At 37.7% G+C, this 26,408-nt stretch overlaps 1 protein-coding gene across 1 annotated transcript; it reads right to left on the bottom strand.

Moving 5' to 3' along the window:
• Nucleotides 1-979: 979 nt before the first annotated feature.
• On the bottom strand, nt 980-25,407 carry znf574 (zinc finger protein 574). Its single transcript, XM_037676868.1, has 10 exons — nt 25,359-25,407; nt 21,649-21,806; nt 15,769-16,906; nt 15,487-15,701; nt 14,774-14,953; nt 14,450-14,544; nt 10,834-10,928; nt 3,571-3,719; nt 3,037-3,324; nt 980-1,624 (listed from the first exon to the last, which is right to left on the bottom strand). The coding sequence occupies exons 2-10, from the start codon at nt 21,802-21,804 to the stop codon at nt 1,025-1,027; spliced, it is 2,916 nt and encodes a 971-aa protein (XP_037532796.1). The 5' UTR covers nt 21,805-21,806; nt 25,359-25,407; the 3' UTR covers nt 980-1,024.
• Between the last annotated feature and the right edge of the window lie 1,001 nt (nt 25,408-26,408).

Raw genomic sequence — 26,408 nt, forward strand, 5'->3', positions numbered from 1 at the left:
AGCTTGTTGATTTTTTTTTTTTTTTCAGAAAAGCTATAAAAAGCATGCGAGTTCTTGACATGGACTTCTTTCTGCTCCTCGGGAGCCCTTTATTTCCTGATGTGATTCACACCCCGAGGAAATGCTGCCATTTTCCTATTTCTACTAGCCTCAGAATCATCAGCATTTCTACCTCGACGACATGAAAACGCACGAAGACTGAGCGCCTGCGCCCGAGTGTGAGGCTTCAAACCTCCCTGTCAGCAATCGCTGGGTGGGAGACAGCCATAAAGCAAGCTTTAGAAGCCTATAATGGCCTACTGCAGCGCTGGCAAAACTTATATCACATTATGCTTCTTCCCATTCAGACACAAATAGGATCATTATTTTTGATAACTATATAGGAAGTGCAGGGTAATTCAATTACGTTACTCGCCACTGCATAATTCAGCGTTCCAGCTAAATCATCATGTCTCAACGCATCCTTGGTGGTATTTATTACAACACAATCAATAGCACGTCACGTAACAAATTAGACAACTGAGACTGATCCACATGTAATTCTAACCTTAATGTAAAGCTGAACACTGACCGCTTAGTGGCCGTTTTAGTTTTTTACAAGACGTTGTACTGTCATGTGACAGAGGTGGGAATTTACAGCAGAGCCTATAAAGTGGGGGGGGGGGGATGCTGCCCTCGTGTCAGCCAATAAAATGATGAACGCTCACTAGTGTGAAAGCGGAGGCGTTTTATTATTAAGAAAGCAGAGAACATTTCTCAGTGGACCAAGCGTTTCACAAACAGAGGCTGTACAAATACTAGTACACAATCAAAACCTAACTTCACATGTTTTTTTAAACATGACTAATCAAAGGTATTCTCAGAAAATGTATAAATCTTAAGTTACTTGTTAACAATGCTGCAAAATTATTTTGCTAAAGTAAATTTGAAAATTTTACACAAACTGGAACTTTATTTTTTTTAACTGAATAAACGATCTAATGAGCTATAAGGTTGTAAAATTCATGTAGTTACTATTATTTCTTCACACAGTCTCCTCCACAATGAACTCGATGGCGTGTTGCGGTGAATGGCTCGTTTCCATCACGGCAACTCCGCTCTCGTTGATGGCGATGGTGGGAACGGTTATGCCCTGAGCTCCCAGAACTGAGGAGGGCAGGATGACGACCTGCGAGGCTCCCTCGATGCCGCTGAGCTGGTCAGAAGGAATCATCACCGTCTCCGTGCCACCGTCTCCTTCCTGCACCACGTAGATGGTCTGTACGGTGCCGGTCTCCATGTCGGTTGTGTCGGACAGGGACGACAGCACCTTGGCCCCCTCCAGCACCTTCTGGACGTGCGCCTCCTCGGCCGCTTGCGCCACTTGCTCGATGGTTTCCGGAGCGAGGTCTCCGTGTATCCGCAAGTGCTTATCCAGGTTGGGGCGGGCGCGAAAGGCGGCGGTGCAGTGGGGACAGGGGTAGGGCTTCTCGCCGCTGTGGGTGCGAGCGTGCTCGGTGAGGCGGGCTGCAACGCTGAAACTCTTGCCGCAGACCCAGCAGCAGAAAGGCCGCAGGCCAGAATGGATTCGCTCGTGGTCCTGGAGATGGGGCAGCTGGCGGAAACGTTTCCCACACGTGGCGCACTGGAAGACGGTCGGAGGACAGCGAGGAAGAGGAAAGGGGACAAACGTGCAAAAATATTAAAAGTTAGTTTAAAATTTGATCATTGCATCAACACAGAATCTACTGCAACCGTCTTAAGAAATAGATAAAAAATTGTTACACACAATCTGATGATTGTTAGGTCATTTTCACGCCCGATAGTTCGGTAGACTCGGTTCGATTGGGAACCAATATTCAGAACATTTGTTTACATTTCGGCTGATAACAGTTCACATTCACACTGCACTGAGTCAATAGAGCTAACCGAACAGAGACCAAACAGAGACCGAACAGAGACCTAGGCTTTTAGGCAGACCAGAGTTCGCTTTTTGGTCCGCATCAGAGTTCGACTGCACATTCACACATCCCCAAACGAACCGGACGTTCTAGGCAAACGGACTAGAGTTTGATTAAAGCGGACTAAACAGGGCTGGTGTGAATGCACCCTTAATGTTTTTATAAACTGACCAAAGCTATAAAACTCGACATTCTTCTGTTTCACAGATTTACAATAACTAGCATTCAAAGTTGTGAGGCACAAAATCTGAGAAAGAAAGTCCTTTTCTGCTGATTAATATTCTGTCTTCAACACAATCAATTATGTTGCTGCTGAAGTTCTGCATGTAAAGGAAAGTACAACAAATTACACAAAGTATTACTCGTTTTACAACAAGAAATGATTCAAGTGGGCTGCAAGTTTAACTGTTTCTAAATGAAGTGATCAGGTCAGCTGTCTACTGCTGTCCTTTTCCTTCCACACAGACATTTGTTCTGTTTTCTTCCACCTGAACATAGACAGTGTGCTACAACTAGACGCCTGATTACATCTGAGGCACAACAAAAGAATGAAGCTGGGTTTAACTCTCACTGAGGACACACAAATTAAAACTGTGAACTCGGACATATCAGCGCCTTAAAAACCTCTAAATCTCTCTCTCTCTTCAGAAACACGACGTGGTTGTTAAAATTGAAGTTTCTGCACATGGACCTAAGTTCACGGCATGCCTGGCAGGAACCACTCAAACAAAGACACAAAGATTGAATGATTTCCTCAAACCCAGTATGCTGAGATGATTTTTTTGCGGGTCTATGCTTGATGTCCTATCCCATCACAAGAGCAGCAGAGAGAAGGAAAGAATCCCAGAATAGAAACAGGCACAGAGGGGAGCTGACAGGCCCTAAGTCAGCCCCGTCATTAATCACAGGTACACAGGGAGATGGGAATCACCCCTAGGACACAAACTGCATAAATGTCCACGGCACGGAAGCTGAGAAATGGTCACCACTATGGTGCGTGTAAACATCTTGTATAGAAAGGACAAAATCTGGTTCTGAAGGCTGAGAGAAAGTGACTTTTTATACAAGAACACACAGGCGCTACAACAACTCTTACCTCAAAGGGCCTCTCATCAGTGTGTGTCCTCATGTGAACACTGAAGGTGGATTGGTAGGAAAACTCCTTCAGGCAAATCTCGCAGCGGAAGCGAGGTCGGTTTTTGGACTTGGAGAGCGTCCCTTGGAAATGATCCAGCACGTGCTTCTCCAGGGTACTGTTGGAGGTAAATCGGCGGCGGCAGGGCCTCACTGGGCATTTCAGAGGCGTCTGGCCCGTGTGCGACAATCGATGAAGGTCGAGGCCCTCCTGAGTCATGCAACGGTGACCACAAAGGTCGCACTCCATCTGTGGGAGGAATAAAGCCAGACATGGGATGGTGACAAACCAAAAACTAATGGGATGAAAATAAGAAATGAAAGGAATGTCCTTGAGGTCAAACTGTGACGCAACCACAAAGTCACCGTTTGATTTCCCTGGAAACCTGCATTAGGTTATATTCTCTTACACTACACCCCGCTTCACTGTCAATGCCACAAAAATAATTAAATATCTTTGTTTCAGAAAGAAAACTCTTATATCCAACTGTCCTACCTGTCCAGTAGAACGTCCACGGCCCTGTCCTCGTCCACGGCCGACATTTCTCTCATCTTCTGTGACAGGACACCGCTGCAGGTGAGAATCCAACACGGACTGGTTGATAAACTGGGAGGAGCAGTGCGGACACGCCACCGGCTGCTTGTCTGTAACGGGACAGTGTTGAGCTTTAGCAGATGCTCCTTTACTCTCAAGGTAAAAGCTAATGTGTCGTTATAAATATTTGAAGGCTCATCTGAGAGTGCAGATTAAGTTCAGCCCTATAGTCCTGGAGTGACGGACAGTGCGAACAGAAATGGCTGATGAAAGGAGATGAACATTCATGACGCCATTTTGACTGTCTCAACATCAGATATTTAACAAATGACCACAAAGACACAAATGAACTGAGCATACGATTCCCAAAAGATGCTGAGCATGGCCTCGTGCTCATATCGAGCACCCAAACAGCTGGTCAGTTAATCAGCTGATCCACTTATAACCATGTGGCTGTCAGTACACTTTTATAATGCATCCATAATGAATGGAACAGCAAAACATGTGTTGAATCCAGATGTTATTGTATGCAGTCTTCTCCCTGTGGACACCCCTGTGACTGATCCATAATAAATAGTTAATTACACACCATCATCATCGTTACAAATCCTTTCCTGTCTTTTTTGTCTAAAAATGTCAAATAAATCAAAACAAAAAAAGGAGCAGACTGAACAGAACTTGGATAATATGGATGAAAAAGAAAATCTTTGAATTTTATGAGCGCTGAACTTGCTAAACTGACTTCCCAACAGAATCTTTTGATGGGCTTGTTTGAAGAAACCAAGTAATTGAAACTACAAATAGTAAATAAAGATAAAAAAATAATGGAATTAGAGCAAAGAATAGATGATCTGGAACAGAACACAAGACTAGATAATCTAGTCATAACTGGACTTGAGATTAAGCCTCAGTCATACGCAAGAGTGGCTGCAGGTGAAAAAATGACTGAAGATGGATCTCAACGAGAACTTCGGACCTTGGAGGAACAAGTGGTCACCTATTTTCAAGATAAAGACATTGATCTTGATCATGATGACATTTCGACCTGTCACACATTGCCTAGTAACAAGGATAAAAACAAACCTATAATAGTGGTAAGATTTACTAACAGAAAGTCAAGGAATAATCTATTGATGCAGGCAAAAAAAACTAAAGGGAACAAATGTCTATATTAATGAACACTTAACAAAGAAAAATGGCACTATTGCTCGTGAGGCAAGGGTGTTAAAAAAAAAGGAACAAAATATTTTCTACTTGGTCAAGAAATGGAAAAATTTGGATTAAAGAACGAGACGGATCTCAAGCCAAGTGGATAAAAGATCTAAAGGATTTGGAAAGATTAAAATAATCCTAAATGATTATTATGAAATTTATTATGAAACATCTCGTACATACAGTATACTACATAAATTAAATACCATGGCAAAAAACTTCATTGAAAAATGATAATGAATAATGAATCAGAATTCAAAATATACAATGTAGATGATGTCATTAATAGAAATATTTTTCCAATAATTCAGAATAGCCAATATTATAATGTAGAACAATTCAACCAAATCAGTAAAGCTAATGAAGCACTCTCTATAATTCATTTTAACTCAAGAAGTCTTAATGCAAACATTTCTGAGATATCAGAATTCTTAAAAAGATTTAATACACCTTTTACAATAGTAGCAATATCTGAAACTTGGTTAAATGATGAAAACATACAAAACGTTTACATAGAAGGTTATGAACTTTATTATATGAATAGAAAAAACAAGAGGGGTGGAGTAGTGGCTTTATTTGTCAACTGTGAAATAAAGTGTAGATTGTACAGCGACATGTCATTAGTAGTCGACAATATAATGGAAATGTTAACAATAGAAATAATAAACAAAAATGGTAAAAACTTTATCATAAGTTGTGTATATCGAGCACCAGGTTCAAGAATAGAGTTATTCACTGATAAATTAATTGAGTTACTAGTAAAGAGTAGTAATAAAAATGTTTTTATATGTGGTGACTTTAATATTGATCTTGGTAACAAAACAAATTCAAATAGCCACGAAACTTTCATTGATTCAATGAGTGGTATATGTTTTTTTCCGTTAATAACAAATCCTACTAGAATCACATCCCATAGTGCTACAATAATTGATAATTTCTTTACAAATGTCATATATGGGGATGTGAAAAGTGGTATCTTAATGTCCGATATAAGTGATCATTTACCAATTTTTATAACTTATAACAATGATGATATTTGTGAGAAAACTATTAAAAAAAACAAGAGATCAATAAATACATCCAAAAGAGCTTTAGATAAATTTAGAAATGACCTAAAGCAACAAAATTGGGAAGATGTCTATGTAGACGACGTAAATATATCTTATGAAAAATTCATGAATATACTAGAAGTTCTGTACAAAAAAAATTGTGTGCAAATAAATAATAAACAAATAAAAAATAAGGTCGATCCACCATGGATGACAAACGGACTGAGAAATGCATGTAAAAAAAAGAATAATCTCTATTCATGTTTCCTTAAATCTAGAACGCATGATACAGAAACCAAATATAAAAAGTACAAAAACAAATTAGTAGGGATTATACGAAAACAAAAGAGGGAATATTACAGCAAATTATTAAACAAAAGTAGTGGAAATATGAGGGCAACATGGCAAGTATTAAATTCTGTTCTTAATAAAAATAAGGTTGGAAATGGTATTTCAAAATATTTTGTTGAAAATAACGTGGAAATCCACGATGAAAATGAAATTGTAAATGGATTCAACAATTATTTTGTGAATGTCGGGTCAAACCTCGCTGCAACAATACCAAATGTTGATGCAAATGTGAGTTATTTAATAAATAGTCGTGTAAATAGTATGCTTCTAAAGGGAACTGACAAAGAAGAAATAATGATGGTAGTAAATAAATTTGCTGATAAAAAATCAAGGGATTGTGAAGACATGGATATGACGGTTGTGAAGGAAATAATGAGTTGTGTAATTGAACCATTTACATATATTTGTAACTTGTCATTTTCAACAGGAATATTTCCTAACAGAATGAAAATAGCCAAGGTAGTCCCTCTTTTTAAGAATGGCAGCAAATGTCAATTTAACAACTACAGACCCATTTCTTTGCTGCCTCAATTTTCGAAAATCTTGGAAAAATTATTTGTAATCAGATTTGACCTCTTTTTAGAAAAACATAATATATTGAGTAATAGTCAATATGGGTTCAGATCAAATAACTTGACTTCAATGGCTCTGATGGAGTTGATAGAACACATTACTACAGCTGTGGATCAACAAAAATATTGTGTGAGTGTTTTTGTTGATTTAAAAAAGGCATTTGATACAATTGACCACACCTTACTTCTTGATAAATTGGATAAATATGGTATAAGAGGACCAGCTTTTCATTGGATTTGCAGTTATTTGCAGGACAGAAAACAATTTGTACAGATAGATGATATAAGATCATGCCTCTGTGATGTTTCATGTGGAGTACCTCAAGGCTCTGTACTTGGTCCTAAGCTGTTTATTTTATATATTAATGACTTAATTGATGTATCCAGTATCCTAAAATGTGTTCTTTTCGCAGATGACACCACTTTCTTTTATTCCGGTACTGATTTGGAACAAATGTTAGAGTTAATTAAGAGGGAGTTTGTCAAAATACAAACTTGGTTTAATTTAAACAAGTTATCATTGAATATTAATAAAACAAATTATATGATTTTTGGTAATAGAGTGACAACTACTGATGTTCCTTTCAAAATCGATGATATTGAAATATGTCGAGTGAGTGAAACAAAGTTTTTGGGTGTGGTTATTGATGACAGATTGTCTTGGAAACAGCACATAAATCTTGTAAAAAGTAAATTATCCAAATCCACAGCTGTACTATATAGAGTAAAGGATTTATTGAATGAGAAAGCTTTGTATTTGCTGTACAATACAATTATTATACCACATTTAATATACTGTGTTGATGTTTGGGGCATAGCATGCAAAACGACTACTAGGTCTATTTTAATCTTGCAGAAAAGAGCCTTAAGAATTATAACGAAAACTCATTACTATCATCCTACTAGTGTATTATTTTGTAAAATGAAGTTGCTGGGGTTTTATGATTTGGTGGAATATAATATTCTTTTGTTAATGTATAAAGCACGTCATTATACACTGCCCTCAAATATTCAAGTGCTTTTTGTAAAAAGAAAAAGTTGTTATAATCTAAAGGGCACTGATATTTTTGTTAAACCTAAATATAGAACTAGTTTAAAGGGTCGGTCAACGTTGATACATGGAATAGGACTATGGAATAGTTTGGAAACTGATGTTAAAACAGCTCAGTCAATGTCTGTATTCAAGAAAAAAATTAAGAGTATAATGTTGCAAAGATATATGTAATTTGGTTAATATAAAATGTTTTTAAAATCATTATATTACTATAAGTTGATTATTTGTTTCATGGTTGACTAATGCATGAATTGCATTGATTGTTTAGTTGTTGAAAAATTGTTTTCATGAATGACTATTGCTTTAATTGATTGTTTGTATTGATTTTTTGTCTAAGAAGGGGCAGTTATTATAAGATTTTTTCTTCTTCTGCTTCCTTTCATTTTAAATTTTCTTTTCTGTCTTTTTTTATCCATATGGATTGTAAATTGTTTTTTCCTGTGTTTTAATTTGAAATGAATAAAATAAATGAAATGAAATGAAATGAAATCCAAACTACATCACACGTCTATCTTGCATTTGTTTAATGGTCTAAAAATATACTTTTTTATATTTTAAGGTAAAGAGCATTTTCTTGTGCCCTTTTTCACACAAAGATGCACACACTAAACCTTTAAGCGCACACATATTGAATCAAACTGTAATCATGCATGAGGAAGACATTGCTTTACACAGTGGGTTGATTAATCAACATCTCAAAATGATTCAGTGATTATTTCCTATAAAAAATCTACCTATAGAAAGAAAAAAATGACCTTTTAAACAGACATTTGCATTTGTTTGTGGAAAAAGAGACTACATTAAAGTTTTTATCTGTTGTAGAAAATGTCTCATCATTTTTTTTTTATAAGCTTAGAATTTGAGATGACTTGTCTGACGATCCTTGAGCTGCAGCTGACTTGAGTGCTTGACAAAAAATATAAACATTTATATGTTTTTTTATACGGTATACTTGTTTTATAGGTAGCCAAAAGTGCTTTAGTTATATTTTTAATTAGACCACGCTTTGATTTGAATGAGTTATGTTATCGAGCCGTTTACATATATTTGTAATTTATCATTTTCAAAAGGAATATTTCCAGACAATATGAAAGTAGCAAAGATAGTTCCTCTCCTTAAAAATGGTGATAAATGTGTGTTCAATAATTATAGACCAATATCCTTATTACCACAGTTCTCAAAAATTCTAGAAAAACTATTTGTGACCAGATTAGATAAATTTATTACTAAACAAAACATTCTAAGTAGCAGTCAGTATGGGTTTAGAGCAAAAAACTCTACATCAATGGCTCTCATGGAAATAATAGAACAAATAACTACTGCTGTCGATCAACAACAGTATTGTGTTAGTATTTTTGTTGATTTAAAAAAAGCATTCGATACTGTTGACCACACTATTCTCCTTGAAAAATTAAATAAATATGGTATAAGAGGACCAGCATTACACTGGGTATCTAGCTATTTAAAAGATAGGAAACAGTTTGTACAAATAAATGGTGTAAGATCTGACCTGTGCAATATCACTTGTGGAGTTCCTCAAGGCTCTGTACTTGGACAAAAGTTATATATTTTATATGTGAATGACTTTGTGAATGTATCAGGACTCCTCAAATGTGTCCTTTTTGCAGATGACACCACATTTGCCTTTCATTTTAAATCTTTTGTATCTTTCTTTATATCGTTATGGAATTGTTTTGTACCTTTTTAAAATGAATAAACTTTATACCATACCATACCATTTAAAGTATGCATCACTGATTAATTTGTTACAGGCTCAGGAAACTTAACTCATTTAGACTTTCAAGACACGCCAACAGTTACTTCCTTGAAAAATATTAATGACTCACAATGAAAGTGAAGATTCAATGACTTTTTGCCCTATAAAGTTTTAGCTTTTTATTAGTTTTAGATTTAAGTTTTGGTTAATGTTGAGAAATATAGTTGATGGTTTAAAGATTAAAAAAAGGGTTTTAAATAGTATTCTTTCTTGATTTAATTTCTAAGTTGAGCATTCATTACAAAGCAGCAAACCATAAAGTTGACTTATTTCATTTTTGTCTGTTAGAAAAATGCATCAACTGATTGATTCATCTCTATACAGCTGGTGCCCTAATTCCTTTTTGGCAAAACAAACCAAACTCTTGCTGGGTCGTTATAGAAAAGCTGGCAGGGAAAAGCTGTCATTGATGGTTCATCAGCGTGACCAAAGGCCATCATGCCAATATCTTGCAATCTGCTAACCATCTGTAGCATGTATCCCATTAGAGTGATCCACTCTGCTCCTCACTGGGACCCTCTAATTAAACCTTTAATAAGAACAACCTCAATTTGTAGCGTCGAACTGATCAATAGATCAATCTTTCCTATCATCTTTCGCAGAGGAGACTCATACCTCTGACCTCTGCTGGACGCGGACTCCTCAAGCTTAACTAATGAGGTTGCCGTGCCAACACCCCTGATTAAGATGAAGTGTCAACATGTTGACCCAGTTCATTTACCCCGCCTTGCCTCTCCACTCCACATGGCACACAAATCAATTGGAAGTCTGAGACCTAATGCATCAGAGGAACAATGTACATATACCATAAATAAATGTGTATGAATAAACAAGATGGGCCACCCAGGCAAGCCGGTGTGTTCATTTATCAGCGGCTTTGCATTAATCAATAGTAATTCAGTGTATGCTGAACTGATAAGAACATCATCTCTAATCGGTTTTCATTACAGTGAGGAATGAGGTCAGCTTTTGTTTGATTTCTTGTTATGCTTGTCAGAATTTGTCACTTTTCCACACTTGCATGAAACCAATAATCAAAGACAAAGATGAACAAGGTTGTGCAAAGGAGAACAAGGTTGTGCAAAGGATGATGCAAGTTTAGCAAAGAGATTCAACAACAACAAAAAACACATTCCAACTCAGACCACCTACATCCAGCTAAGACAATATCATCTAATTGATAAATGCCAGGCTGAAACCACATCTGACCTTGATGTACGAGAGAGTGCAGGTCCAGGTCTTTCCTGCGTTTGAAAGGCTCTCCACATTCAGGACAAGGGAACGGGTGGCTGGTGTGCAGCAATCTGTTAAAACAGAAAACATTTTGAGCAATTAAATAAAAAAATTTAAAAAAACTGCTGTTCCTTATAGCCGTGGTTCACAAAGCAGGGATCAGGAAACACCAAGAGGGGGAGGTCTTGAGAAGATCTACAAAATCAAATTAACTTAAAAATAGGTTGCCAACAACATATTATTATGTTGTATTAGTATGCCTATTAATTGGGGGAAAATAATAAAAACTGTGGTAATAAATGCGTAAAAAGTATTTATTCATAATGTTTGATGAGGCTCTTTCCTAAATAGCTTAAATACCAATATAAGTAAACATCAGCAACGGTCAGGGTTCTGTAGCTAAGCCTGTCACGATAACAAATTTTGCTGGGCGATTGTCTCAGAAATTATTGTGATAAACGATAAAATTGTTTGAAATTTGACAATAATTAGTAATTATTAATTATTATCAATAATTAGTAATTATTGTTAAATTTAAGAAGAAATGTTGGTTATATTCTTTAAAGTGTAGTAGCATTTTTTGACCACTGGATGACAGTATAAGACCATTTGGACCGAAGGATGGATAGTGAGGGAGCGAGCAGCGTGTCTCTAAGAAAAATGGGAGGGAGGTTTCTTGACGTGACATGAGCCGTCTCTCGTTCCTTTTTTTCCGTTCTCAAAATGGCAGACACTTGGGGTGGTTTGAGCTCTTTAACATAGCATTTTTCACACAAAGCACAAGGCACAGGTTTCAAAAGTGAATTTTGGCGCTTCGACAAGACGGAGGTTTTTTTCCCCGAGGTCGGCCTGGTAACTTAGCTTGTAGCTTAGCTTCTCAGCTTAGCTGTGTTTTAACGATCCAAAAACGAGACTTTGTTCAGTTAAAATGGATTTTAAAGAGAAAAGAGAAAGGGAGGGGTCAGTAAGAGCACCTGAGTTGAGCCTTTTGTCATCCAGTGTCTTCAGGAGAAAGAGACAGACGTTAAGAAACGATAAAGCCGATAAATGAAAACGAGGTTGATAATTTTCATTTATCATGCGATTAACTGATTTATTGTTTATTGCGACAAACCTATCTGTAGCTTATATTTTGTGTGGCGAAACAGAAAAGTGTGCGAACCACTGGGACAGATGTTCAAAAGTTCAATTTTCAGTCTAGAAACAAAGACATTTCAGATAATCACAGCTCCCTGTATAAGAACTCAAATAGAACACGTCTAAATTAGAGACTAATAAACAGCTTTGAGAGAAGTCCTGTTTTGCTTTTTGCTGCCACTGTTCACTCGTGGGAGGATTACCAGCGAGTATGTTCTTTAACTGTGCTCCAGTTTGAGTGAGCAGTATTAGCAGAGTATAACAGCTAAAGATAAAAGAACAGCAGTAAATTGGGAGAAATCAGAGTTAGGACATGAAAGACTATATTTATCCACGGCATAACGTTATGCTCAGTACAGCCCTAGAGGAGGAAAGAAGTTTTCAGCTAATGCTGCATCAAGTCTATTTTCACTGTGTGGGAAAATAATGCAATATCAACAGTTGTACAATCAGAACAAACAGGCGATGTTTTAAATTTTAGGAAGGCTATCTTCCCATAAATATTATTTCCAAATTATAAATCACCCTGACTTATCTGAGTTTACTGAATATGCACTGAGCTGCACACTTATAAAGACAAATGCTAAAGGTGATGTGAAAGGCCCCTTCAAGGTGAGTGTAGGAAGCCAGATCGCTTCTGTTAAAAAGACTAAATAAATCAATATCAGGGAAGCTGACCCTGATCCAATATGGAGAGTTCAAATTCCAGACATCTCTCCTGCGTGTCAGACATTCTTTAATGAGGACGGACATTAAAGATATTCATCATCCTAAAATAAAAGAGACTAAGCAATTTGCTGTTCATGTTTCTAATTAATTAGGTAATTTACTTATTTTAACACAATCCTAATAAATGGATTCTAATAAACATGGAAAATAAGATAATCAAGAAAAAAAATCTACTACTGGGGTGTATTTTATCCCACAACACTGTTATTTTCACTTATAAATAAATAAAGCTAATTCTGTTCCACCTGTGAGCTTTAAACCCTGAAACGTTAGTGACTTTGTTGCACTGGGCCATCTAAGAAGCGCTGAGTGGAACAAGTTCGGCAAGAGGCAAGCAGAAAAAGAAGGAAAACAAAAACACGCTGGATGCAATTGAGTGAACTATCAGCCTGTTGATTTGTCTCGTTTCAACTAATTAGATCAATAGAGTAAAGTCATTTGATGAAGTCACGGTCCTGTCAAACTCAGTTGGGAGGAGAATGAAAAAGTGTCTTCAACTTCCTTCTAATTTAACTCTTTTGTGCTCGGTTGTCATTTTGCCACTATCCAGACCTGGACAATGTGTGAGGATGGTGGTGCAATACAATAATACTGAACTCTGTATACCTGTTGTTTTATTAAAACCCCTCATAGATATCCATAATCAGTCCATGCAGCAAATGAATGAAACCAACAAAAGTGATGTCAGATCAATATATGACAAGAACAAAGCTGCACAAATTAGTTAAGGAATAAATTCTTTGTTTAGCAAAATCTAAAACCTGATGAGGTTTTCATAGGACAGCATGCAGATGGATCGAAAATTTAAAGTTCTTCTCATTTGTCTCCAGGCTGTCGCGAGTCTCTGCTGTGTTCAGAAGTAAAAAACAACAAAAAAAAGCAGTTAAAGACCAAATTGCTTTGTTTATATACGTGAGATCACTTGTAGAACCTAGAACTGATTGATCAGAGGCAACATAATCTGTATCGAATGTGAAATCTTTATGAGGAATGTATGATGCATTTATTGTGTTATTATTAATATGTTATAAACTGTATGTAATTATATGTGCCCAGGCTCCCTCTATAAGCTTTAAATAGCTTTTCGGAGACTTGATTCACACACTGTTATCTTGCAGTTATGTATTATGTTTTACATAAATATATATAAATAAATAAAGCCCGATATAAATAAACTGAATAAATCGAAGTCAACATGAAGACAATCAAAACTAAAATCCAAATGAGTTCAGTAGTTTGAGAGGTACGATTTAATGTCTTGTTTATTTTTCTGACTCGCCAGGATTCTGGATTTAGAGACAGGACATTCCAGTGAATTATTAGATTTAGTGTTGATTTTCTTGCCACTGTTCAGTTAGGTAAAGCAAGACCAATCTTGTCCACCATTCTATAGGTTGTTATCATTATCATCTTAATTTACTGAACCTCTGAATGTCAATCATATACAGCTAATGCTCAAGGGCATCCAGACGTTGTGTGTTTGCTGCACAGCTATCTTGACTCTGCAGTCGAACACGGCTCGGCTCTTACCGCTCCTACTGAGATGAAAGTATCTAAATCCCATTCAAACTTTATTATGTTTCTATAATTCTAATGCATTTTGTGGTAAACAGAGCTGGAAAATGATTGAATACTGACAACTGCCTTAAATGTATACCATCCACTCCACTAAACAGCTGCAAAACACCTGGCGATAAATATAACAATGTCTGCAGAGAGTTATTACTTGTGGTGGTTAAGCTGATCCTCAGTGTTGAATCGTGAAGGACAACTCGGACAAGAGAAGAGATGAGAATTTCCTTCGTTGTCCAAAGAACACGTCTGCATTAAGAGACACAGAAGTCAAAATTAATTAAATAAAATCAAGCTGTTCAAAACTACTCTTTCAACAAACATTAAATGTGGTTTTTATTACAAGATATTTAAAAAAATGAAAAATCTGAAGACAAAAATTGCAGACAATATACGTAACTAAACCTCTAAAAGTCCTATGAAAAATCTGTAACATTTAAGAACTAAGCTCGTAAATATAGAGGGTTAGAGTCTGTACCGGTTTGCGTCCTCGCCTGCGTGGCGGCTCCATTGACGTGTGAATTTGTTGGTGTCTTTTCAAAGTGGCTGCCTGGGCGAATTCTTTCCCACAAACATCACAGCAGAAGGGCTTGTTGCCCGTGTGGTTCATGTTGTGTCGCAGCAGGCTCTGGGAGTTGGTGAACGACTTTGAGCACACCTACACAACAACAAATGGGATTAGTGCCACAGCTATAATTACAGCACTTTTTATTGCTACTTACAAAAAAAAGTTACATTTGGTGCACTGTAAAAAAAAAAAAAATTGGCAATTTATAGATTCTGTTGATTTTTTTTAAACAAGCTGTACAATTTTTGCACAAAACCAACATTAAGGAGCATTTAATTTTTATACACTTTTCGCCTTCTTTCAGTGAAAATGATCCTCCTGTTGTGGAAAAACACGAGTCTCTGCTGTTCAACATAATTTAAAATTTGTCCTTGGATGTCACAGTCTTGCACGCTGCATGTGTACACTTATTTTAATTTTTAAAACATTTGTCTATTGTTCAAAAGACACCAGGGAACCTGTCAAATATAATGAGCTTGGAGGATCAAATTGTGTCAGCCTTCACCGACAAGTATTACATCACCTTATCAAAGTCAGCCGCACAACATAAATGATCTTTACATCAAAGCAAATCATCCTTCAAATTCAGGAAAGGACACTTTGATTAAATTTCTGACTGGCACCTTGCATGTAAAGAGCTTCTCTCCGGTGTGGCTGTAGACGTGTGCGCGGAGGAAGACACGTCGGGTGAAGGTTTGGCCACAGTAAGGGCAGACGTGGGGAAGTGGCGTTCGAGCCCAATCATGTAGCAGCTTGGCAGGTGGAGGATGATTCATGTTGTTCGAGTCGGCTGAACTGCTGCCCTCTAATTCATCTCTAGTGTCTGAATTAATGTTTCCTGACCAAACAGAAACAATGTCAAAACCCTCTACAAATTGCAATGTTAAGAATGAATTTTCTCTTACCTTCTAGTGCATTAGCACTTAAAATCCTGAAAAAAGGCCTGCCTCTCTTAGGAAGGGGAAAACCAGAATCACCAGAGGAGGGAGACAACAGTCTCTTTGCAGTTTGTATGGTATCACGGTTAGCGGTGGTAGTTTCATCAAAGGCCTCGGTTTCCTGTACAGTTGGTGTAATGCACTGCAGATGCCGATGATACAGATACTGAGTGGTGTTCATGAAGCTCTTCCCACAGTGGGAGCAACTGTGCAGTGGTTCACTGAGGCCGTGCTTTTCCTTACGATGATGGCTCAGCCCTTCACCGTCACCAAAACTCTGCCCACAGTGGGTGCAGAAATACAACTCCGGTTGGTTAAATGTGGAGGACACAGTGCTGGAGGATGAACGAGCATTTCTGGTGCTGTTCTGGGTATAAACTTGGGGAACTTTTTCCACAGTTTCCTCGCCCTTCTGCCGGTGTTGTTTGCGATGGTACAGGAAAAGTGTGGTGTTCAAAAAACTTTCTCCACACATGGAGCAGTGGTGCAGCGCTTCCCCAAAGCCGTGCTGAGTCTTGCGGTGGGCTACGAGTTCAGAAACCAGGCCGAAACACGAGCCGCAGTCAACGCACAGCAGCACTGGTTCAGGTTTAGGCTTTTTGTTTACTCCTCTCCTTCTTGGAGATGAGTCATCTAAATTAGAAGTTGTAGCATCAGTCTCAGCAACAGGAGCTTCTGGGCTCTGAGGCGAAGACGGCTGTGCAGCCTGCTTCTCTGTAGGGTGCGGAGTCTCATCCATTGGTTCAGGATTGATGCTACTTTCACTCTGTGAGAGAGACGACTCATCTGGATTTAAAGGTGCTGCTGGGCTCTCAGCTAAGGTCTCGGACTCATCATGTGACTCTGGAGTTGGCTTGCTTGGTAAAACTTCCTGCTGACATACCCCCTCCTTACGATGATGCTGCCATAAGTCAAGGCTCTTGAAAAGTTCATCACAATCCCCACACTGGTAGAGGATCCTGGGATGATCTTGTTCCCTCTCTTGTGAATCTTCAACTTGCCCCAGAGAAGACTGTCCCATATGCACCTCAATCTGTGCGACTGCATTCTGGGAGACTGAAATTTGTGGGACTGCAACTGTCCTGGCTATATTTATTATATGCTGCTGTAAAAAGACAGAGAAAAACATTTTTAATACTTTAATTGCCACTTTTTATTATGTTCAAATAAAATGAATCCTTTGCTACTCCCATCAATTATTCATTTCTAGTAAATTCCACCTGTGGTTTGTCTTTAATTTTATTATTTGCAGCGGATGAGGGATGAAAGTTCAATGTTGGGGAATAGAGGTCATTTTAAGCAGCAAGTGTTAAGAGCCAAGGTTCCTCCTGATAACGATCAAAAGGTCCATTGTGGTTGACTGGACCACTCCACAGGGTTTTACATTTGCTCCATCCATTCATGTGGATGATAAAAAAAAAACATCAAGGTCAGGGTTGAAGGAATCTGGAGCTACTTCAATCACTTCAGCTCAACACGATTCATACACAGTAATGATTTGTGGGCTGTTGTGGTATTCTAGTGTGAGTAATAAAGACCACCTTCAGATGTGGTCTGCCTGCTTCAATAGTCTCCTGATTGCAATTATAGCTTACATTAACATGCCTTTTTCTCTTAAAAAGATATGGATTGCATGTACAAATAAAACACTAGTTGCCCCAGTTATTACTGATTCATATGCAACAGTTCACGTAATAGTATTTTCTCTCAAACTTGGCAGGCCAGACGCACCAAGAAATATCCCCTTATGAAGAAACTGAAAATATTTTCCCATTAAGGAGCCATTTGTGCTGCTCAGTTCCATGGAGATATCGTTCTGTCGTTGCCTGGGAAACTTGCAAAAATAATGTGAATACAGCCACCATTAGGATCCTTTATTGCAGCAAAGCAAGTAATTAAAGAGGAAGCCAAGCGAACAAAAATGAAAAAGCAAATGTGAATTTGCACATTGCCTGCAGTGCATTCTGACAGCACTCATATACTCAAATGTGCACATCATTCTTTGTTTTTAAGTGCCAATCGTTGTGTCAAAAATCAAGGTAAAGCTATATATGAAAGAAAAAACTGAAAGCACAGTTTCCAGTCTTTTACTTACTTTTACAGATAAACCAAATGTGATAGATTTGCTAAGAATTACTGAACTAAAAGTATTTCTAAAATATATAATACTTCGCTTCTCCTACTTAGCTATATTCAACCCCATCACAAACAGAACTTTATAATCATCTCGAACTAATTAACTTTCAGAATCACCCCCATTAAAGATGGCCACCACTGTAAAGCAACCTTGGCAAACACACAACTAACTTTGGTGTTGTAGTAACTAACACATTCTCTAAGGACCATCACATATTGTAAAATCTTACAAGCGATCTTTCACAATATCATTTACGAGATTTTACCAAAATGGCTACCACTCCCCACGTAAGATGATTAGTTTAAAATTCTGGCATGGAAGGTGGTGGATAGTATGCATTCCTTCAAGCAATACTAGGCTTAACATTTTTATTGTTAGAAGGTGCTGAAGTCTGCAGCAGGTATGTCATACTCAGGAACAACCTCATATGATACATCTTTTACATTCACATTCCAAAACTTACATTTTTGTTCTACTTGTGGAATCCACTCTGAGAAGGTGCTATTTATAAGACTGAGCTGAATACAGCACCTCAGACCAGACTGAGGAAGTCTTTCGGATGAAAGACGAAATGTTTCTACATATTTTTTTTTTGTTGTTTTGCTTTGTTTGGTTTTTTTGAATATCCAGAGGACCAGATTTAACTTTTTTAGATTTTTCTACCTGGATTATTGAGCATGCATCAGGACACTGGTAGAATGTTTTTCACACTGAATCTACTTACTGCTGAGATGCTCGTATGCTCTGAAAAAAAAAAACAATTCTGCACCAAAAAAAATATATTTTTTAAAAGAAAGCCAATTCTAATCTGTTTAATGAACACTTCTGAGGAGACATCACCCCAACGTCCCCAGCAGAAGCAAAGTAACGATTTGAGAAATCAACAGTTTTACATCAACTACACATTAGGGGAAGAGAAATTATGACAACTAGTGCAGTTTGAACATATGCAATAAACCCACTATGCTGAGCGTGTGCCAAGAAGCCATAAGGTATGCAGGGTTTTATAGAGTTTCTTCAGCTGATTCATCTATGAGAAGGCCAATGAGCGATCCGTCAGGAAAAAGTGTGGCACTGACTGAAGCACTTCTCATGCCCTTCTTCCCTCTGGCGACTCTAGATGCAATCTGTCTGTCATGAGTGTCACTGTGTTTTATAGACGCACATTTAAGACTGTAAAGGATGGAAGTCCGGGCACGAGCTCCGTTAGCCGCACTCTGCTGCTGAGGCCCAATGACTGCTTTTAACCCAGAGGGCTTTATGAAGATGTCATGGGAAAGGCAAAGAAATAAAGTGCTGACAACTCAAAACTTGGCTCAATACAGTATTTTCAGTCAAACTAGAAAATTTTACTCTAAAATGTTGTAATAAGTGAGAAAAGCAATAGATTAAAAAGAAAAAACACACTACGGAGAAGAGCAGACAACGATCCAGAAAAAACAAATTATATAAAAATCTACACAACTTTCAACTGCAAATGCACTCTGTAAATGAACAAAGCAGAAGAAACCGAATCAGAAAACTAAATAAAGATGCAAGGCCCCACATAAGCCAAAGAATAAGATCCTACCAAAATTACAAAGCAACAGACTGTTCATTATAAGTGAAGCATGGGAAACAATCTGGTGATTCATCTGACTTCACTGGATATCATGTAAATGTGACACTGCAGACCTCAATCTGGCCTGCATCTTCTATCATGTCTTCCTCCTCCTCCCTAATCCCTATTGCCTTTTCTCTGGGATTTGCATAACCCCCCAAAAAAACACCAACTTAACACTGTGTTCCATTCTATATTTTATATTCAATATTTCCATATTAAACAGACCTCTAGGCTTCCACTTAAGTCTCAAAAGTAAATTTTCTCATCCTCTTCACACAACAGAGGAGCACATTTACTTAGAAAGCTGCCGTCTCTGAGCTGCTCCTCTGAGATACTCAAAAAATCTATTATAGTTGGGGCCATCAGGCTACGTGACTCCTCTGGTGGTAGGGTTGGGCAATGAAGGGAAGACAGCCCGGTAGGCACCTGAGTGAGAGCAGTCAAAAAATTACTGTTTTTAATTCAACGTTTCTTTTGTTTTTAGTAAATGAACATCTTACTACAGTTCATCTACTCACTCACACTTATACTTGCAATTATTGAGCTTTTATAGTGAAATAACTAACTTGATAATTCTGCAACTACTACTTTTTAATAATTCTTGTTTTGAAGTCGTGTTATCAAGTTTTTACTACATCCTTGCATTTTGGTTCTTTATACAGTATTTATTATCAATCATCTTTTATTGTATCTCAATTGTTTTCTTAACATCGAATTGTGATTTGAAGCAGCTGGCAACGTTGGAATTTACTTCGGGATAATAAAGTCTTGTCTTATCTAATCTGTTATTAAAAACAAGATTTATTTGAAACATGGATTCCAAAATATTAAGACTATAATCACTCCTCTCCCAGCGCTGCCGGGTGTTACATCAACCCATTACTCTGATAAACAATGTGATAAACGTAATAAACAATCTGTCATTACGGAGGAGACAGCAGCATCATGGAAACTTTTACTAATTATTTGCTGTCAATAATACACAACGTATGTTAAATGTAAGGGGTGCAGAATAAAAGCCCAAGACAAATAAAGTTAATTAACAAATTGTTTCTGTAATATCTTTACTACAAATTATCCCTACATGCACATGTGCTGGTGTAAACATAAATGAGAAAATATAAAAAGTACTAATGAACTATGTCAGGTAATTTGAAATTATTCTGTAGAAATACTCTGAAGATATAGATTTGTGTTTGTCCCACTAACGCACTGAGAACATACTGGTACATGTGACTAGATCAATCAAGGAAGATCTAAACAGACTTAAATTGATTATCACGTTATTTTAGGTACTGGCTTTTTATTACATAACTGTGCAGAAGCTGAAAACGCATTGGAAACGCCATGGCGTGCTACTTTATTGGAAGTGAGCCAACTGGCATGCTTAAAACATACAGTATAGGACACAAAGCTGTGGTGTGCTGTAACAACGCGGATCATCATTTAACCTTTAGAGTCTCAACTGAATTACAGACAACAAATTATTCTTTCATTTTAACACTGATGTTAAAGTTTAGGATGTCTGTTTGTTGTCGTGATATTTAAATGCCGTCTTCCAATGGGGTTCATTTAAAAATATATATTTTTATCTCAGCAGTTTTCGCCTTGTCAAATGAAGGGATAAACAACGTGTCATATCAGGAGAAAAATTGTACAATAAAAACAAACTCATAATTGCCGTGTATTACCATCAAATTTTCTTCCCCGGTAATCATTATCACAGCCTCTTCTAAAAATTGCCACTTGTTACTTTGTGATTAAAAGTATGATGTCAAAGTACATCTAAATAAGACATTAATGTGCAGCGACATTTTGAAACAAGCCTGTAAATAATTACAAACAACAATTCAGTGCTAAGTGCTTAAGTAATCAACTTATCAAGGTCGTTGTTGATATTATTACAACTCGCAAAGCACTAGCAAAGCACTGTTAATCTATGACTAAAGATGTACTTGTCAACTCAATGTCTGTCATTCACTGCATATTATTCAGAGGCTTTAACATGATCGCATAACGGCACACAGCAACAATTCAAGCTTTGTTCTTCTGTTGACAAACTGAAATCCAGCAGTAATACAGTATAGATAGGATACTGTTAAATTACCTGAGTCTGCTCCACTGGAACGGCAACAGTGGTGCTTCCAGATGAGCCAGATTGCTCCTCTTCGGCACAGCAAGTCAACTGGTGCTTAAGGACTTCTTCAAGAGTGTTAAACTCCTGGTAGCAGGGAAAGCACATATACACCGACGAACTCTCCATGGCTGCTGGGGGAAAATAAACCACAAATATTTCATAAGAAATATAATAACGCTAAATAAAAATTCACAAAAATTATGTAGGTTTTTAAATATGCTTGCAACAAGTTGATTGCAACACCGGATTAATTTAGGCTGTGAATATTGCCCTCTCCTGATGAAAAGAAGTGTGTGAAAAATAGATCACTTGTAAATGAGTCTTCAAGGCTCAATGTGATTTATCTGTATAAATAAAGGCTGAATAGACAGATAGATTTATGTCAGTAATTTGTTTTGTGTGTATGTTATTTTAAAAAATGTGTACAATAACAACAACAATAATTAAAAAATAAGCAACAAACACTTATACCTTTAGAAGCCAAATATAAAATAAGATTCTTAAAAGAAATTAAGTAGGATAGTTGTTGGAGAACTCTTTGAAATGTAGCTTTGGTGACTTTAACAAAAATTACCCCGTCTCTCGCACAGTGATGGCTGGACATGAGCACCAGTGACCCCCGTGACTGCACCTCCCCCCCCCCCCCCCCCCCCAAAAGCCAAATTTTTAGATTTTTAGACATGGTGTCAAATGACCACTTCATTTGAGGTATTAGCATCTTCTTTTCCATTTATTTTGAATATATATTGTTGAATTTAATTTCATCAAATTGCACATAACGCATTTGACTAATAGAAGATCTTAGATATAAGAAAAGTGTGCCATTGAATAAGCAAGGCGTGCAAAATTTAAGACCACATTAAAAAAGAAACAAGACTGTGACAAGTGTTAATTTCATTTAGCAAAACATTTTGTTTAATGATCAGGGATGGATGGCATGGTTTTAATGAAGCATTAATGTAATATTCTTAACAGGCTCAAAAATCATGTCACCAAGTATACAGGTCCTTCTCAAAAAATTAGCATATTGTGATAAAGGTCATTATTTTCCATAAAGGAATGATAAAAATGAAACTTTCATATATTTCAGATTCATTGCACACCAACTGAAATATTTCAGGTCTTTAATTGTTTTAATACTGATGCTTATGGCATACAGCTCATGAAAACCCAAAATGCCTGTCCCAAAAAATTAGCATATCATGAAAAGTTTCTCTAAACAAGCTAATAACCTAACCATCTGAATCAACGATGTAACTCTAAACACCTGCAAAAGATTCCTGAGGCTTTTAAAATCTCCCAGCCTTGTTCATTACTCAAAACCGCAATCATGGGTAAGACTGCCGACCTGACTGCTGTCCAGAAGGCCATCATTGACACCCTCAAGCAAGAGGGTAAGACACAGAAAGAAATTGCTGAACGAATAGGCTGTTCCCAGAGTGCTGTATCAAGGCACCTCAGTGGGAAGTCTGTGGGAAGGGAAAAGTGTGGCAGAAAACGCTGCACAACGAGAAGAGGTGACCGGACCCTGAGGAGGATTGTGGAGAAGGGCCGATTCCAGACCTTGGGGGACCTGCGGAAGCAGTGGACTGAGTCTGGTGTAGAAACATCCAGAGCCACCGTGCACAGGCGTGTGCAGGAAATGGGCTACAGGTGCCGCATTCCCCAGGTCAAGCCACTTTTGAACAAGAAACAGCAGCAGAAGCGCCTGACCTGGGCTACAGAGAAGCAGCACTGGACTGTTGTTCAGTGGTCCAAAGTACTATTTTTCGGATGAAAGCAAATTTTGCATGTCATTCGGAAATCAAGGTGCCAGAGTCTGGAGGAAGACTGGGGAGAAGGAAATGCCAAAATGCCAGAAGTCCAGTGTGAAGCACCCACAGTCAGTGATGGTCTGGGGTGCCATGTCAGCTGCTGGTGTTGGTCCACTGTGTTTTATCAAGGGCAGGGTCAATGCAGCTAGCTATCAGGAGATTTTGGAGCACTTCATGCTTCCATCTGCTGAAAAGCTTTATGGAGATGAAGATTTCATTTTTCAGCACGACCTGGCACCTGCTCACAGTGCCAAAACCACTGGTAAATGGTTTACTGACCATGGTATTACTGTGCTCAATTGGCCTGCCAACTCTCCTGACCTGAACCCCATAGAGAACCTGTGGGATATTGTGAAGAGAAAGTTGAGAGACACAAGACCCAACACTCTGGATGAGCTTAAGGCCGCTATCGAAGCATCCTGGGCCTCCATAACACCTCAGCAGTGCCACAGGCTGATTGCCTCCATGCCACGCCACATTGAAGCAGTCATTCGTGCAAAAGGATTCCCGACCAAGTATTGAGTGCATAACTGAACATGATTATTTGAAGGTTGGCGTTTTTTGTATTAAAAACACTTGTCTTTCATTGGTGGGATGAAATATGTTAATTTTTGGGACAGGCATTTGGGGTTTTCATGAGCTGTATGCCATAATCATCAGTATTAAAACAATTAAAGACCTGAAATATTTCAGTTGGTGTGCAATGAATCTGAAATATATGAAAGTTTCATTGTTATCATTACATTATGGAAAATAATGACCTTTATCACAATATGCTAATTTTTTGAGAAGGACCTGTACTTTTATACTAGTATACTTTTATACTATACGAGTATACTGTTTATACCAAGTATAAACAGGTCTCTCTTGTAAATGAGTCCTCGAGGCTCAATGAGACTAACTTGTATAAAGGTTGAATGAAAAAAATACAGTACTGTGGTGATTACTAATTTGTTTACCTAAGTTTCTAAAATGACAAAATAACGAGAAATATGTATTTATATCTTTACTACTCAGGCAGGGCTTGTAAAATGATGAATGTATTGCTGTTTTACGATATGTGAATAAAATACAAATGAAATTAAACAGCTGTTGTTCTACATAAAAACTTAATTTTAATTTAGCAATTAAGAGTCAGGTATGGATGAAGCTTTCATCTATTTACAATTTAACCATTATGCAACACGCTACATTTTCAACAAAGTAGACGTTTAAGTTTCTAAACTAAAATGAATGTGATTTACAGTACTCGTCTTTGAGCTAACGTTAGCTAACAATGACTGCAGGGGACCGCGGGGCAGAAATTTCAGCTGTCGCAATGAGAAAACAAAATACGATTATTCCATACATGTACAGGAAAAGTCAACGTGTGACTGTTTTGCTGGGCGTCTGATCGAAGAGAGTCGACAAGGAGGACCGTAAACGTAGCCATGTCGAGGCTACGTTTATCTCTGAGCTATGTATTGTGTTGCTAACATAGCATCACCATAGCCATCTTTTTAAAATGGCTAACGTCGTCCCCTGCATGGCAGCCAGCTTCTGTGTTAGCACAAAGATCAATAAACCAAGTTACGACTTGATCTGTTAATTGTGGGCACCCTGGTTGTGTTAGCTGGCGACTTAACTCGTTTTACCACTTGGACCAGTGGTGCTTTACTTTCTGAAACCAAGGAGAAGAAGAAGAAAAGGCTCGAGAAGGAGGGCGGGAGGCTCTTCTTCGGTGGTATAATGGCGGCGGCAGACCAAAAGTTAACATTAGCTGTCTCCCCCCGTCGAAATCCGCCATAGAAAAAAAATACAACGTAATATTTCACAACAATAACATCAGAGGTGCCAAATAATAAAATGTATTTTGAAAAAACTCACCGCGTTCATACGTTGCTAGCCGAGGAGGAAATAGGCCAACTTCTGTTTCTTCTGCATGTCAGAAGGCTCATTCTGATTGGCTGTAACCGTCACTTGGTAGACCAATAGAGTGCGACTTGTCAAAATACGGAAGTTGTAGTTCAAAAGAGCAGCATTAGCAGTGTCAGTGTGGGTGTAGAGTGAATGGCAGATACAAATTAAATTGGATTATCTAAATTTCAAGTAATTGTATTTTATTCTTACGATTCATGGGCTCATTAAGTCAGAAATTGACTTTACTTTACCTGAAAAATGTAATTGGCACATGAAAAGTTGCATATGCACAAAAAGACAAGCAATAAAACTCCAAAATAAGATGGTGCATAGAAAGAGCCTCTATATATATGTATATATATATATATATATATACGTACATACAGGTATATATACTTTTCTTTTTAATCCACAGAGATTTACAAAATGTGACAAAAAATCATTGCAAGTAAAGATAATGGATGGATGGATGGATGGATGGATGGATGGATGGATGAAGAGTGTCATTTTCGCCAAAAGTCCATCTGCCAAGTTTCATGAAATTTCTTATGCAGTTCTTAGAACTGGCTCTTTTTTCTTCATTCCAGTGTATTTGCTGCATGTTAGAAGTTAACAGAATGTGTGCAAATACGAAGATGGAACTTGATGTTTTTTCATGCACAGCCTGTAAAAAGCATGCAGCTCTCTTGATGTAAATACTAGCTAAGTTTAGTGCAGCCTGGGCAATTTTTTAACTTTTTTTTAACCTTAAAAAAAACTTTCTCAGGATTGAACTTTGCTTGAAGAAGTCCTTTAAGTTCTACCCCTCAGTATTAACAACAGGTCTTCTGCATCACGTATTATAAATACAAATCAGAGGAAGTACTCGCTGGTCCATTAATGTCCCTAAACAGCACTTCTGTTTGTCCCACTGGCTGACTGAAAAGACAAGCCGCTCCTTCAGATTGTTTAACCCCGACTCTGGATGATTTTACAGAACCAGCTGGGCATTCAGCCAGAGAGGCCACTCAGGCTCCA

The sequence above is a fragment of the Nematolebias whitei genome, chromosome 5, assembly GCF_014905685.2.
Source record: "Nematolebias whitei isolate Nwh7 chromosome 5, NemWhi1, whole genome shotgun sequence".
In the NCBI taxonomy this organism is placed as follows: domain Eukaryota; kingdom Metazoa; phylum Chordata; class Actinopteri; order Cyprinodontiformes; family Rivulidae; genus Nematolebias; species Nematolebias whitei.

What these genes read in the sequence shown, in the direction of transcription:
- znf574 (XM_037676868.1), bottom strand. Translation starts at nt 21,804, where the DNA reads ATGGAGAGTTCGTCGGTGTATATGTGCTTTCCCTGCTACCAGGAGTTT. An exon ending in TTCCAGTGGAGCAGACTCAG is followed by an intron (nt 16,907 to 21,648) that starts GTAATTTAACAG and finishes GTCTTTTTACAG; the next exon opens with CAGCATATAATAAATATAGC. An exon ending in GCACTCTCTCGTACATCAAG is followed by an intron (nt 3,720 to 10,833) that starts GTCAGATGTGGT and finishes GTCCCGTTACAG; the next exon opens with ACAAGCAGCCGGTGGCGTGT.